General features: G+C 38.3%; 1 protein-coding gene across 4 annotated transcripts in view; it reads left to right on the top strand.

Moving 5' to 3' along the window:
• Positions 1-27,963, top strand: part of LOC141444020 (nephrin-like) — a 475,083-nt gene that overhangs the window by 373,465 nt on the left and 73,655 nt on the right. For all 4 annotated transcript variants that reach the window (XM_074109455.1, XM_074109456.1, XM_074109458.1 and 1 more), the window contains 2 exons: positions 16,557-16,670; positions 19,645-19,730. In XM_074109455.1, the coding sequence (XP_073965556.1) occupies positions 16,557-16,670; positions 19,645-19,730 (200 nt within the window). The remainder of the gene's footprint in view (positions 1-16,556; positions 16,671-19,644; positions 19,731-27,963) is intronic.

Raw genomic sequence — 27,963 nt, 5'->3', positions numbered from 1 at the left:
ATAATACGAATATTTGCTCTCGGGTCTTGGATATTTAATATGTATTTATTTAAGTACCTTGATTTTTCGATATCAGTTTTGCGTAGTATCCACAAGTCTTGTCTACTGAACGCATTACATACGATTAGTTGGGAAGCTATCGGACTTTATCGAGAAGGGGTTTTAAGTTGTCAAGTAGTGTCACCATTGCACCTGATATTGCGAACGTTTTCCAGTCAAATAAAAATATTCTTATTGCAATCGAATGAATGTAGCTTCAATAATTAGCCGGCGAATTTTTAGTCCTAAAAATATACAGAGCGGCAAAAAATCTGGCCCTCAAATGTATGCAGCAATAGGTAATTTTGTATGTAGAGTGGGTTGAATTTTGTGTCGCGAAGTATATAACATAATTAGCCCGTCAGTTAGATTTGTTATTTTTTAAACAAAAAATTATGAAGATACGAGCCAGTTCCAATTCCGCGTGACGTCACTATTTAGTACAGCCACCAGCATTAATATCTGCCACAGTGGAGCGTGCAAAAATATCTGACACGTCCTTCCGGCCCTAGAAATAGAGTCGTATTAGATATTTATGCACGCTTGTTGTTTCAGATATTGGTGCTGGTGACTGTACTTCCGAACTTTGACGCGCTTCATCTTAGTATTTTTTTGTTTCCTCCTAACGCCCAAGTCAATTATTTATTTCCATCCCAGCCTATATACGACCCACTGCTAGCACAGGCCTCCTCTCAGAACAAGAGGACTTGGGCCATAGTTCCCACGCGGGCCCAGTGCGGATTGGAAACTTCACACGCACCATTGAATTGCTTCGCAGGTTTGTGCAGGTCTCCTCACGATGTTTTCCTTCACCGCATAGCTCGTGGTAAATTTCAAATGTAATTCCGCACATGATTTTTTTTATTTATGAACATCAAACTTTATGTTATTTATATGTGCAAATTACAAATATTCCTTTTTTTTTCAGAATAACAATATTTTATTCGTTTAACATCATAGGTACATTAGTATGGTCTTAAAATTAAAGCATGTTGTGAAACACTGTTTTGCCAGTAGGCGTACGAATTTATTTTTTTATTTTTAATGACTATCCATATTAGAAAAAATAAAGAATTGTAACAAAATGATAATCTATAATAACAACTACTGATAAATATTAAATAATGTCAATTGTTATACGTGCATGCAACATTAATGAAATATTTAAATTAAACGTATAATTTACATTCGCAATGTAGTATAATATTTCAACGAAAATAAGGCGGCAAAAGATTTGGCCCTCAAATGTATGCAGAATCGGTAATTTTGTATGAAGGGTGGGCCCAATAATGTCAACAGCGAAATATTAAGCAAAAGCCAAATACAAACAATGTCAGATTTAAGTTACATTACAATTCATCGTCATTTAAAAATTGTTGTATTCGTAGATGAAAGTAACATTTCTTAGGTAACAGCAATTTAAATTCATTCTCAAAACGTGCAGTGCTTAATCCTTGAGTGCGTTTATTGTTAAGGACCTTATCTTTATAACGGACTCTGAGCGATAAGAGGGTATGTGGTGATTGACAAAAAAAAACCGGCCAAGAGCGTGTCGGACAACCATTACGAAAAAAATAAGCCATATTTGTCTAAGAATTTCGTATTTTATGCGGAATCCTCCATAGTTTAGGTATATGTTATGCTACTATTTACTCTTAAACTACTAATAATTCTCAAGCAAACTTAACCGTTATAGTTTTCCTTGAAAGTTTGATATATTTACTACCATCCCAAATTTTTTCTAACACCCACCAAGAAGAGGGGGGGGGACGCTCGATTTAATGAAAATTTGCATTTAAAAAAGTTGAATATTTGCAAAGAATTTCGTCGTCTTAGCAAACCCCTAATAGTTTATAAAACCTATCCAACAATACCCCACACTATAGGGTTGGATGAGAAAAAAAAAATCACCCCCACTTTACGTCTATGGGAGGTAACCTAAAAAAATTTTTAAAAAATTTTGATTGTATCATTTTGTCGGCATAGTTTACATATATACTCGTGCAAAATTACAGCTTTCTAGCATTGATAGTCCCTGAGCAAAGCCGCGGACGGACAGAAAGACAGACAGACAGACAGACAGACATGGCGAAACTATAAGGGTTCCGTTTTTGCCATTTTGGCTCCGGAAAAATGAAGTATAGCTGTGAGTGAAATAATTCACAACTAACAAACAAACAAACCTTGTAAGTTAAATTAAGGCTTCTACTAAAACCAATAAACATATCATTCGGCCATTAATATCTTAACTAGCTATGTTTGATTTGTATGCCCGCCTTACCGGTTTAAGATAACTATGTCTTTACTTTAATTAAAACTTATGTATATTGTGTGCTTTCCAATACCATATATGTTTATCTTAATTTAAATTAAGAGGCGAGCTTAACATTTAGAGTAACTTAGTGAGTACAGTCGGAATGTTAAAACTTTAATGTTTTACCCCTGAAATAAAAATTAGGTATGTGACTTTATAGAGTATCGCCATAAAAAAAACTATGGACTTCTTTTCGGATTAAACTATCCTATACAGATGGACATATCCTTTTTCGGAACTTATGCTATCTCCGTATCAAATTTTATTTAGATCGGTTTAGACGCTAGTGCATGATCATTTAACGAACATCAGAAACTTTATCATTTAATTAAACTTAATATTAATAGAACGTTAGATATTATTGCTTCATATAGGTGAAAAAAATAAAAAGTCTAGTTTATAATAAATACTAATATTATAAATGCGAAAGTAACTCTGTCTGTCTGTCTGTCTGTTACGCTTCACGTCGAAACCGCTGAACATCGGGATCAACATAGGATAATTCCACACTGCGTGATAACCTAGGTCCGCGCAGACGGAGTCGCGGGCATAAGCTAGTAAATAATAAAATAAATATCACGGGGCAATTCACACTAATTGACCTAGTCCCGAAATAAGCTTAGCAAAGCTTGTGTTATGGGTACTAAGCAACGGATAAATATAATTATATAGATAGATACATACTTAAATACATATTAAACACCCAAGACCCGAGAACAAACATTCGTATTTTTCATACAAATATCTGCCCCGACACGGGAATCGAACCCGGGACCTCAAGCTTCGTAGTCAGGTTCTCTAACCACTAGGCCATCTGGTCGTCTAAAGTTTAACCATTACAAACAAAAAAAATACAGACTAATCTTTTCTCTTTATAATTAGGTTTATTTATAAACAAACAAATAATATATACAATAATTAACAGAAATAAATAAAAAAGAACTCAAATTAACTTACTCTAATCCTAAAAATCTATATTTACAAATATCACCCAATTAGGTACAGCACAAGCTTTTATTTAACTTGCAATGTTCGTATGTCTTCATGAAAAAAAATATGTACTTAGTTAAGGTTTCAAATTTTGCAAATATTTTTTTTATATTTTGATTTTGATTTAGACAAGTGTACCATGCTGACTGTACGTCACCGGATATTAAGAGATAATTCTAGAATCATTAACGCGTGTAAGTTGACGGCATTAAGCCAGAATGGCCCTTTGATACCTTTGATAACAGGCCGAATGACGGATTATAGGCTGAGCGCCCGACGGAGATCCATTTACGTTACGTATTTATCAAACACGCACATTAGTGCTATGAATTGTTTATTAATAGAGCTGGTCAGTAGCTATGGTGCTATGTTGTGTACACAAAGGACTGGCCTGACATAGCGTCAGAATAGGAGTTGTGAAGGTCAAGAGGGGAGGCCTTCGCCTGGCCGTGGAACACTATATAAGCTATATAAAAAAAAAATAGTGTAGGTAGTTCAATGGTATGTGTGTGTGTGTGTATGTGTGTGTGTGTGTGAAAGTAATATTGTCATGATATTGAAAATAATAATAAAAAAATACGCACTTTTTAATCCTATTCAGCATTGAAGCTCATTACATTTAGGCTTTATGTTTTTTTCCACTCAATTTAATATAGAAATTTAAACTTAACGAATCATTACTATCTTTACTTAGTAGTTTATTCCCCATGCATTGTCTGTCAATAAGTCTCGTTATTTTAAATGTTTTGATTCAAAACTGAATACCGACATCTATTACTCGATGGCTAATGCAGGTGAGGCCGAAATTGCACCTCACTTCGCTTACTGCCTAATTTATCTAGGTTATTTTGAAACATACTATTGCGTTTTAGTGTCGAAATCCTATCAAATTTAAAAATTCAACCACTTTAGGTATTCCACAGCTGCCGCCTGGCCTAGAGCGATTACCATATAAATTAACGTGTTATAATCCTTTTGACCTAATTCTACTTTCATACAAAGCGGCGCACGAAAGCCTGTTTCACATTAAAATACAAGACAACACTACTCCAAAATCAAACCGTGACGTTAGCTTATAAAGTCCATTATTCATTACACATTTTTCTAAATTGCGGTCTTAACGTTTTATTGCTTTTGAATGTTATGTATTTTTTTAGAATTTATTTTGTTAAGAATTTTCTATGGACAAATATCTATATGTCAAGGATCAGTCAATCATATATTAGGCGTCAATTAGTCATCATCATCATCAGCCGGAAGACGTCCACTGCTGAAGTAAAGCATCCCCCTTTTAACGCCAGAATAGAATTAACGACAACTCGCAAAAACTCGCAGTAAGTTTGTAAGTCTGTTTGTCTGTTACCTCATCACGTCTAAACGGCTGAACCAATTTCGATGAAATTCGGTATACAACTAGTTTGAGTCCCGGGAAAGAACATACTGGATATTTTTTTTCCCTGAAAATCCTGCGGGATAGCGATAAACGAATTCTACACAGATGGAGTTGCGGGCAACAGGCTATTCTGAATATAATATGTCTTAATAGGTTAATAAAGTCAGAATATTTCGACCGATGGTTGGAGCTTGACTGGACGACTATTTGAAGGTTTGTCGCAGACCTTGTATGTCATGAAGAGAAAAGGTTCTGTGTGATTGTCTGCTTGTTTGTAATATAAACTCAAGATAAACCTTGAGATTAAGAAAACTATATTGCTATCACAAAAAAGTGAAAAATTCCTATAGAACTGGGACTTAACAAGGACATGGGAATTCGATTTGAAAGCTTTTTTACTGCTACAAGAGATTGTAGACTTGAGTATTTGATTTTCATTTCAGCTTCATACTTCGACGAGTTCTTGAGCAAAGGGGTCTTGCCAGATAGACAACAAAGCGATCCTATAAGGGTTCCGTCCAACTGAGGTACGGAACCTTAAAAATTTGCAAAATAATAAATATAAATATCACGGGACAAATTGACACCAATCGACCTAGTCCCAAACTAAGCATAGCTTGTTTGTACTATGGGTACTAAGCAACGGATAAACATAGTTATATAATAAATACATACTTATATACGTATTAAACACCCTAGACCCAAGAACAAACATTCGTATTATTCACACATCTGCCCCGACCGGGAATCGAACCCGGAACCTCAAGCTTCATAGTAAGGTTCTCTAACCACTTGGCTATCCGGATTCCGGTCGTTCGGCGTCCAAAATAGGTGCTTAAATACATTAACAAATAGATTTTTTAGATAAACTATAAATTACACTAGCAAAACAACAGACAGAATCATTAGAAACATCAAAAACAATATGTATCGTAAAGTAGTGATTTTGAACCCTCGGTTTATAGCGTACAGTTAAATCAGCATTACTTGAACTGAACCCGAACTCATGTAACCCTTTATGGTAAAACTTTTTTACGGCCCAGGTTTTAGTTTTCAATTCGTCTTTACGCTCCATAAACCGTTTATAGTCTTAACTTTTTCTTTATAGACTATCATCATCCTTCCAACGCAACGTCCCATGCAACGTCCCAGAAAGAGTTGGCTTGGGCTGTAGTTCCCACGCGGCCACAGGGTGGATTGGGATCTTTACACACACCATTGAATTGCTTCGCAGGTTTATCTAGAGAAACACGGTGTACAAAATAATACAATGACTCTTTATTGTACACCACAATACCATACAATACTAAGCGATACATGAAACAGGTACCATCAGCCAAATAATGTGGTCTATCAATTTTTTACCAAGTTCCTATCAAATAAATATGTTGGTAAAGTCGAACTTTCAAGTTGGCAGACACGTCTTTTGGCATTATTGTTTTATGACATGCAAACGATTATCAACTTTAAGGTGGTAGACCACATAATAATATTTGGATGATGGTACACAGAGAGAAAATTTCAAGGTAAGCAAAAGGCGGCCTTATCGCTTAAGGGCCATCTCTTCCAGAGGTCAAAATTTATGGGTGTATGTGCGTGTGAATCTATAATTTTGATAAAAAGCATTCTATGACCGTCTACCGATTACAGTCAAAGGTCACAATTCGTGTGCAAAATTTCAACTAAATACGTGTCTTTATGTAAATGTGATTTAGCCAGAAAGAAACTACGAATCTTACAAACTTTCGCACATGTAATCTACAAGGAAGAGCTAGTTTAATTAAATTAACTAATAAAATGCGCATTTAACCAAGTAATCAAGTGATGGAACAGCGTATAATTTTATTACGGTTATCTAGAGGTATAAAGTAACATGTTTGGATAACTCCAACTACGCCAGAATAATTTGTAAGCCTGCGAGTTTGGTTGCGGTCGAATTTATGTTAAAACTAAAGTTTATTTCAGGTTAGGCTCATATTGAAATACCTTTTAACCCTGATCGATAAAGGATAGGCACAGTATACGATCAGTGTAGATTTACCTTATATCTAGATGTAGCAGACTTACAATACAAAGAAATCCTCTGTTATAGCCTGTTAGGCCTTTTAGGCCGGTAACGCACCAGCAGTCCAAATAATGCTGTAGGTGTCCATGGGCGGCGGTGATCACTTACCATCAAGTGACCCACCTGCCCGTTTACCAGGTATTTGACATTAAAAAAAATCGAACAGATAACTCTACTACCCAAATTCCTACTACAAATGCGAAAGTTTGTGAGTATCTCTGTATGTTTAATTAAATATTAAATAAATATATATTTTATTATTATTCGACTGATTATTATTATGGAATAACACACAGGCTACTTTTTATTCCGATATTCCCACAGGATCGTTCAAAATATCAATATTTCAACCACTGGGAAAAGAGATCAAAATGCGCGAGAGTTTTATGTGCAATGTTAACGAAATCCACGATTTAATTTTTGGGGATTCCCATGGGCAAAGTCCCGGAATTTCTGTTCATCTGCTGGATCAAATGATCTACGAGTATGAGTACGCGTGCGAAGCCGTGAGTAAAGCTTAGTATTGCGAGTACACGTTCACGACAGTATGCTGTCAACGATCCAACCCCTGAACGAATGTATTGAATGGTACAAGCATGAAGCTGAAACTGGCCGAAATGAGGCTGTAAGGTTCAGTGTATACTACCTTAATGACGTAATAAGTTACGAACGTACCAGTGACGTCACAGTGGAAATATGAGTAACAGTAATAACGCAATCTCTTCTTCTTCTTGATCTACCCAATGCTGAGTAAAGGTCTCTTCCATTTTAGACCATTCTGTGCGGTCGTGAGTTTTCCGCATCCAGTCCTTCCCAGCCACTCGCACCAAATCGTCCGTCCATCTTGCTGGCTGCCTCCCCACATTCCTGAACCCCTTACGCAATACAAATATTCTATACTAGCATTTAGGTATTGCGACTTCCCTTAAATCTTCTTATTCATTAGGTTGGGTGAAATGGAATGCCGCTATTTCGAATTCCTAAACAATATATGCTTCTGGTTTGAACTTAAGCTTCGTTATGAACTAGGTACACTTCCCGATGGCGTTTGTGTCGTCACAGTGGGTATGTCTTTGTGTTTAGTTTTTAAATGGGTCCCACTGAAAACCAGCGCTGTGGCTTGCCGCAACATTATGCTAAGTGGAGCCCCATTCACACTATTCGATGTGATTTTTCCTTCCAAATATGCCCCTTAAGTGCATGGTTGCGTATGGTCGGCCACTAACTCCTATAATAGAAGTTTTTACTTAGCTTAGGAGTTAGAGGGTTAACTGTTGTGTGAACATGTACCTACAGCAACGGTTTCATCTGCTAACAGATACATAAATATTTTTTTTTTCTGTTTGTCTTGAGCCATTGTTTCATACCACCATATTGTTATCTGCTTCTAAATATTTGTTGTTGTACTTTTTTATATGCAATAAACTATTATTATTATTATTATTATTAATCCCTGGGTATCAATAAATATAATGTAAATAAATGTCTGTCTTTGTTACTTTCAGTATTTGAAATATTATCAAACAAATAAACACAATACACAACTATTTTTACCCGCAACTTATCTAGCGTAAATAAAGAGAGAGAGAGAGAGAGGGAGAGAGAGAGAGAGAGAGAGAGAGAGAGGGAGAGACAGAGATACATTTATTTACACATATTCGATACACATTAATACATTAGATGGAAAGAATAATCTAAAGCATAATCTGGCAGTCGAATTGAAATCTTTTACTATGATTGAAATGTCGGGATTTTAAAATGCCTTGAAAATTTCTAAAGTTAACATTGTGATCTTGATCAAAGCCGCGGGTTCACGGTGTATACAGGCCGCTTCCAACCGAAGTAACTGGAGGTCTATGAGGGAGGCCTAATGTCCAGCAGTGGACGTCCTACGACAGATATGATGATGCCATCACCCATGCAATTTTTTCACATAGACCCTTTGGTAATATCGGGATAAAAACACACACACACACACACACACAGACATCACGCCTGTATTCCCAAATGGGGTAGGCAGAGCACACGAAACGTTACTGCTACGGAGCCATTTAGCAAGTTTGACATAAACGGTACAATAGTGACAGGTTGCTACCCTGTCGCCTACGGTATACATTAACCTATATCCTCAGTCGCCTCTTCACGTAAGAAATGAAGAGGTGTAATTCTAACCCGATACCACACGGGTAATAAACGGGGGATTAGTATTAATTAGTAGAATAGCACACCTACCCAGATACTTTATAGATAGATAGATAGATAGATAAAAAACTTTATTTCCACAACACATACACGGCTTAGTAAATAACAAACAATTGTAAAGCAACATACAAATTAACATGATGATTAATGACTTAATAACTAACATGCAACAGTTCCGAAAGTTAAATAAACATTGATTAATTTATCAAATTAAGAGAGCCATGTGATGATGTGGAGAATAGGCGCTGACTCAGCATGTCAATAAATGGATCATATTATAGCAATGAATGCCACTGTAGTAAGCCACCACTTTGGCTTACATTTCAAATCAGCTACTCTAGAAGCAGCAGCAGAATTCAATTTAATTCACTGTTTTTCTTCACCCTACTGCGACTTCAACATAACTCAGTTGTTTCGTCAGCTGCCGCCACAGGCGATTCAGCAAACAAGTAGGTACTATCACATTTTGTGAGTTCATCTTGAATGCCAGCGGCTCCTATTGGGGTCGAGTTTCCATGCAAACTCCAGTGGTCGGCTTGCAGCGTTTGGATGTAGTTGGTCTTGTTATTCTATCATCATTGGTTGTTTATTTCAGACCTCAGGGCTTTGTGTAGCTTTGCTCTTTAATTTGAACAACAAAGATATTTCCTACTTACGCTAATAATGTTATATATAAATGAGGAAGTTCGTATACCAGGTGGGTCCCTTAACAGGAGCAAATAATTTCGTACTCGTCAAACTGAACGAAATGTGTTCAGCGACTTTTAAAAATAATTGAGTTTCGATTTTCCCTTTTTCATACAAATTCAATAGTATCATCAATGAACACCATCCTAGAGGCCAATCGACGCCGCCGTCACGCTACAAACATCAAAAATGTTGCTTTACGTTGCTTCTTCGAACAAGCTTTACGGTGTTATAGAAATAATAAAAACTAATTATTTTTTCATCACACTTGCTCGTAAACAGTGTCGTAACATGCAGGCTACCTTGGTTGCAACCCCCCAAATAAAACCCTCGACCTTAATGTGCTTGTCATGAAGCCCGTGGTCGGTAAATGGGTCATTGCGCGTACAAATTTTCTTGTCATGAAGCCCAAGGTCGGTAAATGAGTCAGTGCCCGTACTGATGGTGCTGCGCGCGCTGCTGCAGGCCCACACGAACACGCGGCTCAGGCACATGCTGCGGAAGGAGGAGGGCATGCAGCGCTGCCAAGAGCGCAGCCTAAGGTATCGCCAATATTTGGAACAATTATATTTTTTCTTTTAGAAATAAAAAAATTACTCGCAAATGTGATGAAAAACATTGTATGTCGCACGGGCGGTACTAGAATTACGAACATCGACTCATTAAAGCCCTCAGTCTTCGACTTCGGGCTTCTAATAGACTCTCGTTCGTAATTCCTTATTTACCGCTCTTAAGACACAATGTACTATTAAAAGTCGCTGAGCTAATGTCGTTCAGTTTGACGAGGACGATAATTATACAGGATCAATCCAAATGGGTCAGTAGGGAGAAATCAAAAACTATGAGAGAAAGCGAAATCTGTTCTTAGGAACCATGGCTTCGATTTTTATTGATTTAACTCAACATAACCGGGAATCGAACCTGGTCAAAATCTCTGTAAAATATGTTTATAAATTCAGCATATTGTTTCGTTGTTATAGTTCATTGTGTGAATCATAAGTGAAAAGAAACATATTTTAAAAAACTTTTATTTTTCTTGCAATGTGTGTATGTGTATGTATACCTACCATCAGCCAAATAAGTGATCTATCAATTTTTAAACAAGTTCCTATCAAATTAATATGTCGCAAAAGTCGAACTTTGAAGTTGACAGACACGTCTATTGGATATTGTTTTGTGACATGCAAACGATTATGAACTTTAGGGTGGTAGACCACATATTTGGCTGATGGTACATACGGGTCAAATTTTGCAAGGTGAATTTGACGCACTTCCAGTAGTCGGATTGACTTCAAATTTGGCATTCTTATGTAAATCTGGTGACAATACAATAATCTGGTAGTGACATCCTGGTAGTCCGGCCAAGATCGTCTCCGCAGGACAGAACTCCCGACGGTTCATACCAAATTTCAAGTCGATTCCACTAACCGTTGAGGAGTTCCTTTCGGAAAATTTAGTGCCATTTTTATTAAATCTAAGATCGAAGCCATGGTTCTTTAAAACAGATTTCGCTATCTCTCATAGTTTTTGATTTCTCGCTACTGACCCATTTGAATTGATTACCCTGTATATACCTATATTTTAATTAATTGCTCCTGTTAATTGGCCTGTTTGTTTGTTTGTTACCTTTCACGTCTTAACTGCTGAACCAATGAAGATGAAACGGTATACCGATAGTTTGAGTCCCGAAGGTTATATGACAGTAATTTATCCCGGAAATTTACAAAGTTCTCGCGGGATAGCGATAAACGAATTCTACGTTGACGGAGTTGCGGGCAACATCTAGCGTCTTATATTTTAATATTGTTCTGAGATAGAAATGTATATCAAACGTAATTCAAAAAGTGCCGATTTCAAATAGTATTTTTGATTTTCATAAACAATTATCACTTATCATTTGTCAACCTTATTATTAAACGATATGAAATTTATTTTATTCATTGAATTCCATTGATTTATTTACGATTATTTTGTTACTTCATTAATGCTACTTTGTTACTACATGTCACACGGAAGTTTAAATAAAAACATCATCTTGTGTGCAAGATTACGACATTTTTACGTCATGCGCACTTTTTGTCCGACCCCTGCTTATAAGTAGGTAATATAGATATCAATAACAAGTTGATACTCAAAAGCATTCCGAATTGATGCGTTAACCGATGCTAATCTAAACATGAACCGGCAGCGGGCTCTATTCCCGGCCCTTGTCATTTTTTTAGAGGCTTAGTGTCGCTCGTGGCTAAGAGATTGGTTGATTTTTAATGCGTCTTGCCTGTTAAAGGGTAGCGTCTACATAAAATTGGAGCAACCACTTTATTTAAATAAATCTTACTTCTCACTAATCTTATCTTACTTCTTACTAATATTATCTTACTTCTTACTATCTTACTAATATTATAAACTAGAAAGTTTGTATGGATGGATGTTTGTTTGGATGTTTGGATGTTTGTTACCTTTTCACGCAAAAACTACTAAACGGATTTGCATGAAATTTGGCATACAGGTAATATATACACTGGATTAACATATAGGCTATTTTTATCCCGAAATAATATTATGTAGGGTTCCTGTGGGATCAAAAAAGGTTTAAGCTACATACCAATTCTGCGCGAGCGAAGCCGCGGGCAAAATCAAATCTATGTTAAAGACTAGACTCAAAGAATATGCCTCAGAAACTGTGAACTCATAAAATATGCTTATAAAAGCATTACTTTGTTGTCCATCCGCCCTTCCGTGTGTTAAGACACTTTTTTTCACCCCCAACGCAAAAATAGGGTTGTTATAAGTCTGTCTGTCTGTGGCATTACAGTTCTCAAACGGATGGACCGATTTTTCTTTAGCTATTGTATAATAAATTACGTTTAGCCGTTTTAGAGATATTAAACTTTGCAAAGACAATGTCGGCGGTTTTTCAACTTCGTTTAAATATATCTTCGTTAATTACTTTCTTTATTCAAATTTCTAGGTACAAAAGCATATTCAGAGTTAATTAGAATAGAGTAACCTAAAACAAAATAGCTCATTAAAATACAAATTACAAGAGTACAAAAATAATAACCATTATTAATTTCAATAAATAATTAGAACATCTTTAATTAAGTTACGCAAATTTCTCTGTAATATAATATATAGCAGTTAAAATCTAAACGAGCGCAGGTAACCCGTAAACATAAAGTTAATAATGCCTGTAAACTAATCACCATTTAAAATTTAAACAGCAGTTAAACTACTAATATACCGTAAAGCGGTTTAATCTAGTTTAATAGCTTAACAAGCATTCATTGGCGAGGTTGTATTCATCCGATGGCACATGTTATGTTATACAGGGAATCTCTGACCATAGGGATTCAAATCCAACTTCTACTCACATGACTGAGCTACTTTTGTTTTGCAACTTTAAAAAAATATTGTATATGACCTGGTTAAAGCCGCGGGTGCACGTTAGATGGACACACACACACACACACACACACACACACACACACACACACACACACACACACACACACACGCACACACACACACACACACACACACACATACAAACTTTTGCATTTATAATATTACTAGCTTTTGCCCGCGGCTCCGCCCGCGTGGTATTCGGTTATCGCGCGCTGTTCCCTCGGGAACTGTGCATTTTCCGGGATAAAAAGTAGCCTATGTCACTCTCGGCCCTGTAAACTATCTCCATGCCAAAAATCACGTCGATCCGTCTCTCTGTTACGGCGTGAAATACGTGGCATATAATATGTATGCAAAAAGATATGTTTAATTTTAAGTACTCTATTGTGTAGAAATTTTTTGTCGGTAGGTAGGTACACGTCAATTTCCAAATTGATTTAACGATCGCTCCGGTGTGCGTTGCGGCTCAAATTTATAATTTATTCCTCAACAGTGGATATGAAACAGTACGCTAGCTTTTAATGTTAATTATTATTCCTTCTATAATACAAATTTAGTATCCATTAACACTATATTATTATGTGTATACCTTATATACCTATTTACATCTGTAAAACTAGCGTTGCGGCGCGTTACGTTTAGCAACACATGCTGCATTATAGACCCTTTCTGGTGTCCTTTCGTTTCACCAACTTTAGTTTGTTGTTAGTTTTATTACTGTAAGGTGGTACCGTGGTAGTACCTACTGTGATAGAACCAAATAAATAATTCTTTCTTCTTTCAAAAATATTTATTTCAAATTTTAGTAGTTTTTGATTCCCTTCCCCAGTCAGTATCCACCTTGAGACAAGCGCATGAGGCATGATTTTATCAACGGGCTCAAAATCAAACCGAAACTGGCTGCCGCGCGAGGCGGCTCGCTCAGTGGTGACACGGATTTAGAAGTCCTCGTAACACCTACTGTTATATGTCTACTGTGGATGCCGGTTCGTTTGTAACATTATACGGACTGACTTGTGAATAGTCTGTTAACGAACGCCATTTGCTTTTAACGCCAATAGAAGCTGTTTTTTTTTACTTTTCAAGCTTAATTAGAAGTCTAAAACTGAATTGAATCCATGAAACTAGTAATAATGTGTCTGCAATTTATATACACCCGAGTTATTTGTAATTGCCAAGAAATATATGACAATTCATGTACTCGTATGACCTAATATAGTAGATACAGTACGGTCACCAGCATTAATATCTGCCACAGCGGAGCGTGCAAAAATATCTGATACGTCGTTTCGACCCTAGAAATAGAGTCGTATCAGATATTTATTCACGCTTGTTATGTCAGATATTGGTGCTGGTGACTGTACAATACAAATATTATTCATTGAACACCACAAATCAGTAGAATAAAATAAAGCATAAATGTAAAGTGTGTTTTCATGTATTTTTAGGGTGCCGTACCTCGAAAGGAAAAAACGGAACCCTTATAGGATCACTTTGTTGTCCGTCCGTCCGTCCGTCCTTCTGTCACGACCCTTTTTCTCAGGAACGCGTGGAGGTATCAAGCTGAAATTTATATCAAATACTCAGGTCTACTGTCCCTTACAGCTGTGAAAAAAATCAAACTTCTTTAAGCCAACGCAATCAAGAAATACAGCCGTTCATGCTGAAAATTTTCGACACTCGCAAGGGAATCAAAACCTATACCACGCGCCATATTAATCTGCCTAAAAGTTCATTACTTAATACTCAGTTTTGACGCATTTTTGAGATACATTTTTTATGCGACGTCTTTACGTTACTCCCGGATTGTGTTCGAATCGCTTAACGGTAGGTATAGTGCCTATTCAATTATTGGACTTATACCTTTATAGTTTTTGTGGTACTAGTCCGGGCAATGAACTTTTAGGCAAAGTTTGGCGGCGGAAGGTATACAGGGTACTTCCCGTCAACTCAGAATCTTGAAATTTGGTATGAAGCAACGTCTTATAGCACAGATAAAGGAAAAATTGCGAAAAACATAAATTTTTAGTTACATCATATTATAATAAAAATATATATATATATTTTTTTTAATAATTTGTACGGAACCCTCGGTGCGCGAGTCCGACTCGCACTTGGCCGGTTTTTTTTTGTTTGTTTGTGTGTAAGTGTGTAAATTTTATTGTATTTGTGTGTCTTCTGTATTAGTGAATAAATGTCTTCTTTCTTTCTTTAATATCGATCTCTTCCAGACAACCATTCAGATATTGAAACTAACATAATTATTTTTCAAGTATAAACATAAAGTCAAACTTATTCGATTGAGTTCTATCTCAATTTAAATATTAATACTTCATTCGGCGTTCAATGTTTCTCCAATCAACCAAACTGACCATAAAATCACTATGAAGCTAAAATCCTATACTAATTCCAATCCCATGAATTCATCCTCATTACATATTTAAACAACAAAATGGCTGCAAATCGTATTAAAATTATAAAAGGTGAAATACCTTTGGAGCATTGTGAAACTTGAGTTTATTTGAATAGGTAATTGACTTAAAATCAACCCTTTTGTACTCTGTGACAATAAAAGCAGGTAAACGCGATTCAGACTTTTCTTTGAGGGCGGGAGCCAACTTTAATTAGTTTTTTTGTTTGTTGTTGGTTTAGAGTTTATTGTAGTTTCATTATCATCATCATATAAGCCGTAGGACGTCCACTGTTCGACACAAAACTCCCCCATAGACCTCCAGTTGCATCGGTTGGAAGCGGCCTGCATGCACCCCGAACCCGCGGCTTTAACCAGGTCATCCGTCCATCTCGTTGGTAGACGTCTTACGCTGTGCTTGCTGATTGAACCGTGTTCGGTTTTAGTTCGCTTCCTAAGCTAGTCTTATTGTGAACTTTTATTTTATTTCTTGTATTTTTTTTTGTCTATTATTCGACTGGATGGCAAACGAGCAAGTGGGTCTCCTGATGATAAGAGATCACCACCGCCCATAGACACCTGCAACACAAGGGGGATTGCAGATGCGTTGCCAACCTAGAGGCCTAAGATGGGATACCTCAAGTGCCAGTAATTTCACCGGTCTTACTCTCCACGCCAAAACACAACAGTGTAAGCACTGCTGCTTCACGGCAGGATTAGCGAGCAAGGTGGTGGTAGCAATCCGGGCGGACCTTGCACAAGGTCCTACCACCTGCAATATGTATAAATAAATAAATAAAAACCGCGGTCTCCATTCTAGAACTCTTCTTCAAAGGTCATCTATATACATAATCTGTGAAAATTTCAACTGTCTCGCTATCACGGTTCATGAGATACAGCCTGGTGACAGACGGACGGACGGACGGAACTAATTGAAAGAGCACGATAATTACAAACTTTTGCGATAAAATACGTTGGAAAGCCATTATGCACATCTTTTTGAATGTTTCTCTCTCTCTTATATTAATAATAATGCTTTCATTGTCACCAGACTGGACACGCGAGAAGGTGTGACGTCACACTGGTCTGACCCTGGCACCCTGGGCACCAGGGCTACTTTCCGCAGCGACACCAGCCCAGCTGTTCTGGTGCTCACCAAACTCAGGTAACAAACTAGATAGAGCATAGGCAAAAACTTTATTCTATGTAGAAGAAAATTTATTTAAACAAACGCATTATTCTGAAGGTACGATTAAAGTAAAAACTATCCTAAATATAACTTAACTATACTGAGCGGCTAAAAATCTGGCCCTCAAATGTATGCAGAATCGGTAATTTTGTATAATTTTGAATAATCGGTAATTATATACAATTCGCCCAAGTCTTCTCCTTTCGGAAGAGTGCCCATAAAACTGGCTACATTTCCGCGCTGGATTGTGATCCCAATACGTAATAGGCAATAAAATCCTGCAGATAATACTGGACAGGTTGAACGCCGCGATCCTTGGTCGCTTGAGTTAGAGTATAGAGAGTATGTGAGAGTAGAGAGACTGAGTTTTTTCTTTTACATAAAACTGATACATGATTGACCCCTATCTCACTTGATGAAAAGTGCAAATGAGGTCAAAGGTATATCTCACTGGTTCAGTAACCTATTCACTCATGCCTTGAAGAGATTTATTCGGAAATACAAATGATGGGAGCGGATTCCATTTCCCTTTCAGCCTTGTTATTTTTAGGGTTCCGTACCTCAAAAGGAAAATGCGGAACTCTTATAGGATCACTTTTTGGCCGTAGGTATATCTCACTGGTTCAGTAACCTATTCACTCATGCCTTGAAGAGATTTATTCGGAAATACAAATGATGGGAGCGGATTCCATTTCCCTTTCAGCCTTGTTATTTTTAGGGTTCCGTACCTCAAAAGGAAAATGCGGAACTCTTATAGGATCACTTTTTGTCCGTCGGTCTGTCTGTCTGTCTGTCAAGACCCTTTTTCTCGGGAACGCGTGGAGGTATCAAAAATCAAACTTCTAAGCCAACGCAATCAAAAGATGCAGCCGTTTATGCTGCATATTTCATTATAAAAGCTTGACGCGTCGAATTTTCTTTATATTTGCTAACTTCAGAAAGATTTTTATAAATAAAACATTAAGGTACAAGAGCAAAGCAGTATCTAGTTACCCAATCAAAATAAACGAGCGATATTCAATACCCTTTGTAGGCTGCGATTTCCAACGGGGTGCAAAGAGGTTAAAAGGGGCCTTATAAAAATAAGGTAAAGGGGTTGGATAAATTCTTGTTCAGGGTGTTAGGTGCAGTGTGTGCCAAACAAGCAAAGACAAGTCTACAGTCTTCAGACATTTCAACCGCTATACTGTCGCGTATATCCATACTAATATTATAAATGCGAAAGTGTGTGTGTGTGTATGTTTGTCCGTCTTTCACGTCAAAACGGAGCGACTGATCGACGTGATTTTTGGCATAGAACAGCGCGCGATAACCGAATTCCACGCGGACGAAGCCACGGGCAAAAGCTAGTTGAAGAAATAAGTCAGAGTGACTGAATTTTATAGAACGATTCTGCCTGCTTGAGGTACCTAAGCTATCACATGACACACATCATCAGCCGGAAGACGTCCGCTATTGAACAAAGTTCTCAATCTTAACGTACCACCATCAACGACAACTTGCCACTTGCATACACCGGAGTCCTTACGCATAGAAGCGAAGCGCAGTTAGTTCGTCATCGCCACTCGAAGACTTCTCTCCCCCTTCGGTTATCCGTTCTGCCCATTGCCACATCTGCTTGCATATTCATCGAGCTATGTCGATGACTTTTTCTTCGGCGCATTCCCGTATTCCGAATTCTATCACGCAAAGAAACTTCTAGCAGTTCTTTCTATAGCTCGTTGCGTGACTCTGAGCCTCTCCAAGCCAACAGTCAAGGACCACGTCTCAGAGCCATAGCTCATCACCGGTAACACACACTAGTTGAAAGTTCTTCAGTCACTGGAATATCTTCTTAATCTTTGCGGAGGTCCATATCAATGAACTAAAAGAATTGCCTTGGTCACCCGCGACCTTAGTACGGTAGCTAAGCTTATGCAAAATATGCGTGTTCATGCAGTTCATCCTCCACCACACTGTAAGAACACACACAAATCACACAAACCCATCTATTACCACCACCACACCACACTGACACGTTTTGAACTCAACCAGAGCTCATCTTCAGAGTAACACTGGTACCATGGTGTACGGTTGTGTTACTCTGAAGATGAGCTCTGGTTGAGTTCGAAACGCGTCAGTGTGGTGTGTTGGTGGTGATAGATGGGTTTGTGTGATTTGTGTGTGTTCTTATAGTGTGGTGGTGGAGGAACTGCATGAACAAGCTTAACTATCGTAAGGTCGCGGGTAAGCAAGGAAATTCTTTTAGTTTCTTCTTAATCTTTTTATTATGTTATTTGGTAAATAAATAAATAAAGATGTCAAAAGTTTTTATTTCGTTTTACCAGCTTAATCGTCATCATTCACATCCGACTTCTGAATTCTGATACTTCGACAAAAACCGTTATGGTAACAACTACACAAGTTTTAATGGGCCTAAAAACGGATCGCGATAAAACTTTATAGGGCGGACGTTAACTGACTAGAAGTTTGCTTTACTTTTTACAACTAGTTTGCAAGTTAATTGAAGTTCCTGGGGATTGTCTTGGTTGAGACTCGCTTCTATAAACTGACTTTAGACTTTTTCTAACAATACAAGGGAAGTCTGAAGTAAAGCTGTCTGTTAAGAGCTCCGAGCTATTTTGTTTGCGCATCGTTTAAGTGTAAGTGACTATTCTTCGGGACTTTTTTTAGGGTTCCATGCAGCTTCTCCCCCTCCACACTGTAAGAACACACACAAATCACAAACACAAATATCACCGCCACCTCAGAACACCGACGCGTTTCGAACTCAACTTGAGTTCGTCCTCAGAGCAACATAAAAGTTCACAATGCAACCAGATGTTACGGGTCCTGAGGCTGACTGAAGGAGCATGACAAATACGAACGTGTCCGATAGAATACGATGGAAAAGGGTTATTCGCTGCATTTGTACTGGAAGCGTTTGTTTGTACTGTTTGTTTTCTTTCAGACCGGAAGACAGCGGGCAGTACCGGTGCCGGGTGGACTTCATAAAGTCACCGACGAAAAACACAAGACTCAACTTAACTATACTAAGTAAGTAAAAAAATAGTTTATTGAGTCAGGCGTTACTATGCGGAGGTCCATATCAATGAATTAGAAACAATTACTTTGCTCACCCACGACCTTACGATAGCTACAAGTCAACGCACGTAAAAAGAGCTCTGGGTGGCTAGTGGAGGGGTTACGTTTGCGCATCTGTCAACTAACAAGCCAATGGCGTGGCGGCCGCGCGCGCGCTCCTACGCCCCCTCCCGCGTCCCCCACTGTTCCGCCGCCAATTTGGTCCGTATTTCGCTTACTGCGCAGGTATATCGCCAGGAGCTCTTTTTACGTGCGTTCATTTGTACGTCTATGCAACAAATGTGAAGTGGTCTACGAGTCCTCCAATTTTAAATATATATTGAACGATCGCACAACAATCCTCGCAGACATTTCTTATGTAACAGAGTGATCAAGACATGGAACAAACTACCAGAACATGATTATATAGTCTCAGCACTGAATGTGAATCATTATTATTATTATTATTTATCATTTAAGAACCGGCTAGACCAACACATTAACAGTGCAAAGAATACTTGACCAAGGAACAGCTAGATGCAGGCACCTAGCAGTTGCTTGCAACTGCTTGCCTCATAATTTAAATAATAATAATGAATAGTAGATTGTACAACGAGAGCATAAAACGAGCCATTTTACCTAACAGACGACATTAATATAGCCACCCGAGCCGGTACGGCGAGGGTGGATAGACACGTCGAGGGGAAAATAGGTTTAATGCTCGAGTTTTACCTACTTTTCACTTTGATTGCGAGTAAATGAAAAAACAACAGTGGAAACAATTGTTCATTTACTATGTATCTTTTATTTTTCGTGGGGTTAAAAATAGTAGCCATTGACCGCAGTGAGCACAACGGTGTTCTGAATAGTGAAATATCCCGCGTGGTCGTGGCTGTGCCGTAAACCATGGCCGTTAAGCGGGATCAAACGTTTAAACTAGACTTTACGAGGCGCTCTTTGCGTTGACACTTTTCTGTGGTTGTACTAAAAAAGCTGTGCTCAAAATACTACGAAAAGTCTACACTATTTTAAAAAATGTTTTATAGAAATGTTACTGGCTGAATTCGGTGTTAAATTTACATGAAAAAAAAAATACTGGCAGGGGGCGGAGAATGTTCATTCCGTACGCGGTACTATTAAATATTTTATTCTTGCCAAGTTTTACTTCACTATCAGCTTTGGAGTAAATCCCGTTAAGTACCCCTTTCGTAACAAAGCAGATTGCGATCAAACGGCCTAAATAAATCTCGTCGCAACCCAAGGTCACGTGAAAACGTACACAGAAAAAGAATGCACCAGAAAGTTGTTTTGGCAGAAAACACGCCGCTAGTTTTGACGGAAAAGTTGATTTGAAGACTAAGGGTGGAGTCGACGTGCGTAATTCTTTGAGTTGTGAGTCGCGTAATTTTTGCTACATTAGGTTTAGATAAAACTCCTGTTTCGTTTACACGGCGACGCAAAGTGAGTTGCCTTCTCACTCACATGCGAAATCTCGGCTGAATTTCCCTGCGGCGAGAGGGTGGCGAGGGAATCATCAGTATTTCACTATTGAGTGGATTCAGCCAGTATTTTCTTCTATAATTGTCGTCTTCTTAATCTTCTAATATAAATAATGCTTCATAAACACACAACGATTTTATCATAAGTATCCATTGCAAAAAGCCGCGGTGGCCTAGTTGACCTATCGCCTCTCAAGCAGAGGGGCGTGGGTTCAAACCCCGGCTCGCACCTCTGAGTTTTTCGAAATTCATGTGCGGAATTACATTTGAAATTTACCACGAGCTTTGCGGTGAAGGAAAACATCGTGAGGAAACCTGCACAAACCTGCGAAGCAATTCAATCCGTGTGTGTACAAGCGGCCCTTGTTTATTATGTGCCCGAATATGGCTGGCAAAGCCAAACTTAGTCTCAAAGGTCCTATTACAGGGCGCGCAATGTAATTGACCACTACCATTATACGTGTAAGTGTAGGAAGGTCTCGGGCGGGTCTTTATAATAAAACGTTTGGCATCCAGGAGTTCCAAGCGATGCGTCTCAAAATTCGCAACAGCCTTATTTACAGAGCTGCGCCATTCCAGTCTCTGCTTCGCGAGATCTTCCCAACTCTCGCATGGGATGCTACATGCGGTAAGGTGGCGCTTTAGGACGTCCCTGTAACGCAAGAACTGGCCTCCCGGAGTCCGCTTTCCTTCTTTTAATTGAGAGTATAAGACGGCCTTAGGGAGTCTACCATCTTTCATACGCACAAGGTGTCCGCACCACCTTAGCTGTCCTTTAATTAACAAGGATGGGATACACCGATACACTAGCATTGGCATGGATGACCGCCTTTCTTACGCCGGACCGGTGTCCGTCGCCGTCGCGCCGAGGGGAGGCGGCGATGCATCCGGCGAAATTAAGTCGCCGGACAAGTGTCCGGTGCATGTACATAAACATTCATTGTAAGCCACACAACACCGCAAGTCCGGCAAAAAAACGGTCCGTTGTCCGGTGAAAACATCGCCGGACGGTTTTTCATAATTTCTTAAATGGTCATCCTGTGGAACTCTTTAGGTTAGGTTAGGTTTGTTTTATAACAATTCTGAAAAATAAATGGTTTCAGAGAAAAAAAGAGTTATGTCAAATATTACATTATGACTAACAATTTTCTACCATTCGATATAGACCCCTACAGGCGGCCTTAGTGTTCCCTTTGTCACCCTTCGGTTACCAATCCCTAAAAGTGTGGTTCTCAGGGAAAACTTTTTGTTTATTTTATCTCCTGTCCAAAACAAACAGTGTTGGGTATTGTGATTGTTTTCTAATATCATTAGGCAGTCGTCGGAAGTTTCTATCTCTGGGAAAGATACTGTTTTCTGATATAGACCAACATTAAGTTAAGGTGGTTCGTGGACGAAGCACGTTTGTGGCGCATGTCCCACTGCTCGGCAAAGACGTGTTTTAAGTGCGAGTTACGTCAAGTTACTAATGATTGTCTCTCCCTTGGATCCAACCTGTATTGTCTCAATGTTTTGTACCGTCTTAATGTTTTGTACTGTCTCAATGTCTGTGTATGTCCATTTTAGGTACGCAACAAGCACTTCTCAGCACCCAAAGAAACTGTTTTTTAAAAACTGGCCAAACACAACATACACTTTTGCTGCTGTCAGGAGTCATCGGCAGTAGTGGTTGCTAACCTAAAGCGACCGGTTGCCAAAAACAAAAAAGTTGAAGTTACTAATGTCAATCCAGCTGTCAAATCTCTGGCCATGTTAATTTCTGCAAGCCAAAATTTACAGGTTGTCTGTGACTTTAAATGCAAGATTCGATCGATTTTACTCGCATAACTGAGCTAGCCATTTTGTTATCTGCTGACATTTTTCACAGTTTCGTGAACTATTTTTTAATTTTATGTTGAATTTTATTGCCTTGACATTATAATTATTTTATTTTTTGTATGATTGATTTTTCCTATTTCATAAATTTGACATATGTATATTAATATTCTTGTTTTTAATTATTATTATTATTGAATTTAACTCTTATTTGACATTGTAAATTCTACAATAAAGAGTTTACAATACAATACAATACAATACCTACATTGACCAGTGCTTCGAACTTCATGCACGGCCGTCCTTAAAGTAATAGAAGCTGTTGAACTAAATTACTATTGCCCGGGTCTCCTTCAACGTAACGGTCGCATTTTTCTACCCAGATCGTCAGAGAAGCTGTTTTGCGGCTATCCGATACGTTTACGCACTTCCAATTTGGGGTATTCCAGCCCGTTACGGTTTTAGTGGCTTTTTTATCGAGGGTATGCCTCCCGAACTTTCTTAGAGGTCATTGACGGGGGTGGGAGCTGTCAGCTCGACTTGTTCGAGAACAATTTGTTATCTTCCATGTACCCATCAAATCCAATGTAGTTGCTACCCAACACAAGTGTTCAAAGAATCACTGATTTCCGTACGTTAGAACTGGATCGCCGAGCCATCTAAGGTCTAATTGTAGGTAATATTGTTTTTGTTAATTTTTCTTTGTTAATTGCAAGCTCTTTTTCTGACTGTACTTTTTGTTGATTGTACTTGTATTGTCATCCAAAATTCAATCCGTACCAAATTTCAAGTTGATGCCATTAACCGTTGAGGAGTTCTGTCCTGGAGAGACAATCCTGGCAGGACCAGCAGGATGTCAGTGCCATATTATTGTATTGTCATTGTCACTAAATTTACATAGGTATGCCAAATTTCAAGTCAATCCGACCAGAAGTGGGTCATAAACTTGCAAGGTTTGACCCGCACTTACATACAGACATACATAAATGGTAAGTTGAATAAAAGCTTGTAAAAATAAACGTTAAATTCGGTCTCGACGTTGTAGAGGAGTTCAGTGACATGCACACCTACAGAGAAATCTCACTAAGATTATAAATGCGAAAATTTATGTGCGTATGTCTCATCAATCATCCATCATCCCAGCTTATATACGTCCCACTGCTGGAGACATCGGACAGGCCTCTTTTCAGATTGAGAGGACACAGCGCGGAAAGCGTGCGTGGAAGTCAAATGGTTTGACCTATGGCTACTCAATCAGAGGTTCGTGGGTTCAAATCCGGGTTGACACGACTGAGTTGGACCGGGTCCGGATCCGTGTCCACGGACCGGGTAGACACGGGATGAACGAGACTGTTATTTATTTATTTGTCAACAAAAAATTACAGCAACAAAGATGCACAGAAAAACCAGAAAAAGAGACCAGCGCTGGGAATCAAACCCAGGTTCTCAGCATTCCGTGCTGTGCTATAGCGCTACACTACCACTGGACAGCAGTACTGACACGAATTTCTCCTATGCACCACATATCTCAGCTTGTTTTTTGTTTCTTATTTAGTCACTTAAGCAGCGACACTAGCGACATCTATGCTGTAGCCCTCATCTGCTGTATCTATGTTTCGGTTTGTATTTTCGATATGGGTTTTACGGGATGACGGGAAAAGTAACAAAATTAGGAGTTGAAATAAAAAATACCAATCTTAAAAATTACAGCATTACACCTAAATCACCAATACGCTCTAAAATTCAAATTGTACAAAAAATAGTAGGTTATAAAAATAACATAGAAATAATTAACCTCTTGTCAACAGTACCCCCCGAAAGGCTGCTCATCCTGCATCAGGACGGGAACGAGGTCCAAGGGGGTATCCTGGGACCCTACGACGAAGGCACCGAAGTCAACCTGACCTGCGTCGCTGTTGGAGGTACGTAGAATCGAACTGATAGCCCTTTATCAAGCGGGCAGTTTGGTGGTTACCTTACATTAGTGATGTGCAATACAAACTATCCAAGTCTCGACGTTGTAGACATGTATGGGAACTCCAAAATATAACTGAAAAGAAAATTAAAAAAATAGTTTGTGGTATAAATTTCATTTTTAATACAAGCTTTTTCGCTGACTGTACTTAAATTGTCACTCAAACTACATTAGCATATCAAATGTCAAGTCGATGCCATTAACCGTTGAAGAATTCCGCCCTGCGGAGACCATCCTGGCCGAACTATCAGGATGTCACTACCAGATTATTGCACTGCTTGCACTGTTGTGTTTCGGCGTGGAGAGTAAGACAGCCGGTGAAATTACTGGCACTTGAGGTATCCCATCTTAGGCCTCTAGGTTGGCAACGCATCTGCAATCCCCCTTGTGTTGCAGGTGTCTATGGGCGGTGGTGATCTCTTATCATCAGGAGACCCACTTGCTCGTTTGCCATCCAGTTGAATAAAAAAAAATATTTTATTGTCACGCAATATGTATACATAAGTATTCCATATTTCAAGTCAGTCCGACTACTGGAAGTTTGTCGAATTAAACTTGTAAGAACGGGACAGGTGAAAATATAAAAGCTATGTAAATAAAAGCTTGTAAAAAAGGTTTTTATTGACATTGCTCATGATTTATGTGAGGTAGCCACCAAACTGACGGAGTCTTCTGATAAAACTGAGAAGTTAAGTATTTTTAACCGACTTCAAAAAAGGAGGAGGTTATCAATTCGGTTGTATTTTTTTGAATGTTTGTGAAGTACCTCAGAACTCCGTCATTTATGAACCGATTTGAAAAAATATTTTTGTGTTCCATTCCCAGCGGCTCGTGCTGAGGTACCGACCGACTTTAAACTGGTAGAAGATTATTTTCATGGTTTTTTTTGTAGTCGGTTATTTTTTTTTTTTTTTTTTTTAAATTGATTTCATCTTGATACCTCAACGCGTTCCTGAGAAAACGGTATTGATAGACGGACAGACGTAAATAAATAAATAAATAATAATAAATTAAGTTAGGTTAGACTAATGACGAAGCATGTTGCGGATCTACAATTTGTTTTGTTGACGAAGCCTGTTGCGGATATCGTTTTGTTTTTTAAATTAATTGTCACTTGTTTGTATATTGTTCCCAAGACTTAAAAGGAATTGTTAAACTTAATAATAGGATAATAAATATCATGGAAATATACCCATTAGCTTCCGTTTTTACCCTTTGAGGTACTGAACCCTAAAAAGCGTTTAAAAATATTTAACCCTGTGTATAACCGATGGACAGTTTTAAATTTTAATTTGAGGCTTTTCACCAAATCAGTGACAAACGTTTGTTGAACAACGGACTTGGGTCTGGGTCAAAGAACAAGCGACACGCGGTTCTTAACGGATAAGTGTGGTGTGGGCATAATGTCATAAATGTGTATGTAATAATTATTGGGCCAACATTGGCTTAACTGAGAGATGTGAAAAAAGGCGCGCCAAAGTTCACATAAAATTTGAAATTCGATTATTGGTATTATCCGATTATTACTACGTGTCTTTGTTACATGAAAATAAATTATTTTATTTGTTTATTTTTTATTCGACTGGATGGCAAACGAGCAAGTGGGTCTCCTGATGATGAAAGATCACAACCGCCCATAGACACCTGCAACACCAGGGGGCATTGCAGATGCGTTGCCAACCTAGAGGCCTAAGATGGGCTGTCTTACTCTCCACGCCGAAACACAACAGTGCAAGCACTGCTGCTTCACGGCAGGATTAACGAACAAGATGGTGGTAACAATCCGGGCGGACCTTGCACAAGGTCCTACCACCTGCAAGATTTATTTGAATGATATTTTATTTGAATTGGAAGTCCGAAAATGTTTTTCATAAATTTCATATCATAGTGATCACTAATCAAGTCTCCGTTGTTAACGGTTCTTACTCCGAATTATTCAAATTCATAAGTCCAGAACGTCTCTATTGTACTACTTCTACTTACTACGTCACGCCACTGCTAGATAGGTGCTTTTTATACTTATGTGTCGGGATCTCGGTACCTTGTCAATAGTAATTAAGGCAGCAATTTTGCGTGTTCATCGGTTTATTGGAAGCGGTCTCAGAGACATTCGAAATAAAGCGTCGACAATGGCGCCATGTAACAGAACTCCGTTTTAAATCGTCTGCTATAGATCCGGGAGTTATTAAATATTACTATAGATGGCATCGCCTGTGACAATATGTTTAAGTATATTAGTTTTGAAACGTTTTCCTCACCGCTGTTCTCTTCTCACTCGCACCACCCACCAGCTTTATTTGACACGGGTCGGAACCCCTTTTGTTTCACACATTTTTTCTCTCTCTCCCCCTTCCGGTTGTTGTTTTAGCGTTTCCGGTGTAATATTCCAGTTTTTGTGCAATTTTAACGCTTTGTTAAAGTGACCTTTGGCTTGACCATTTTTTGGCTGGAAACGGTGTATTTTCTATTTGCACAGCGAAACGAGATTCGCCGGATTTCTGCTTTATGTTTTGTGAAATTCATTCTTTATGTGACTGTTTGGTTTAATGGTGCATCGGATGTACTCGTAATTTCCATGAGATAATAAACTTTACACGTAGAATATTTCATTTTTTTTATGAAAATAAGCAGTCGTTGTACGGAGAATCTTAGTATTACCTAAATTTTAAAGAAAGCATATTTATGATGTGTTTTAGAAAACGTCTATCCTCACAGAGATATTTTTGTGTGTGGGCAAATATTCAGCGTTTGTGTAGCGTTTTTTTTTATGTTTTTGGGATTGATGAATGAGTTGTATGCCAGGATCGTAGCAAGTGGAAGGATGTAGTCTGCCTGCCTACCCCGTTGGGAAAGAGGCGTGATTTTATGTATGTATGTATGTTTTTTGTCATTAGTGTCTTCGCAGGTGTTATTAAAA

Source organism: Choristoneura fumiferana, chromosome 29, assembly GCF_025370935.1.
Source record: "Choristoneura fumiferana chromosome 29, NRCan_CFum_1, whole genome shotgun sequence".
In the NCBI taxonomy this organism is placed as follows: Eukaryota; Metazoa; Arthropoda; class Insecta; order Lepidoptera; family Tortricidae; genus Choristoneura; species Choristoneura fumiferana.
This window is presented reverse-complemented; position numbering and strand designations above follow the sequence as displayed.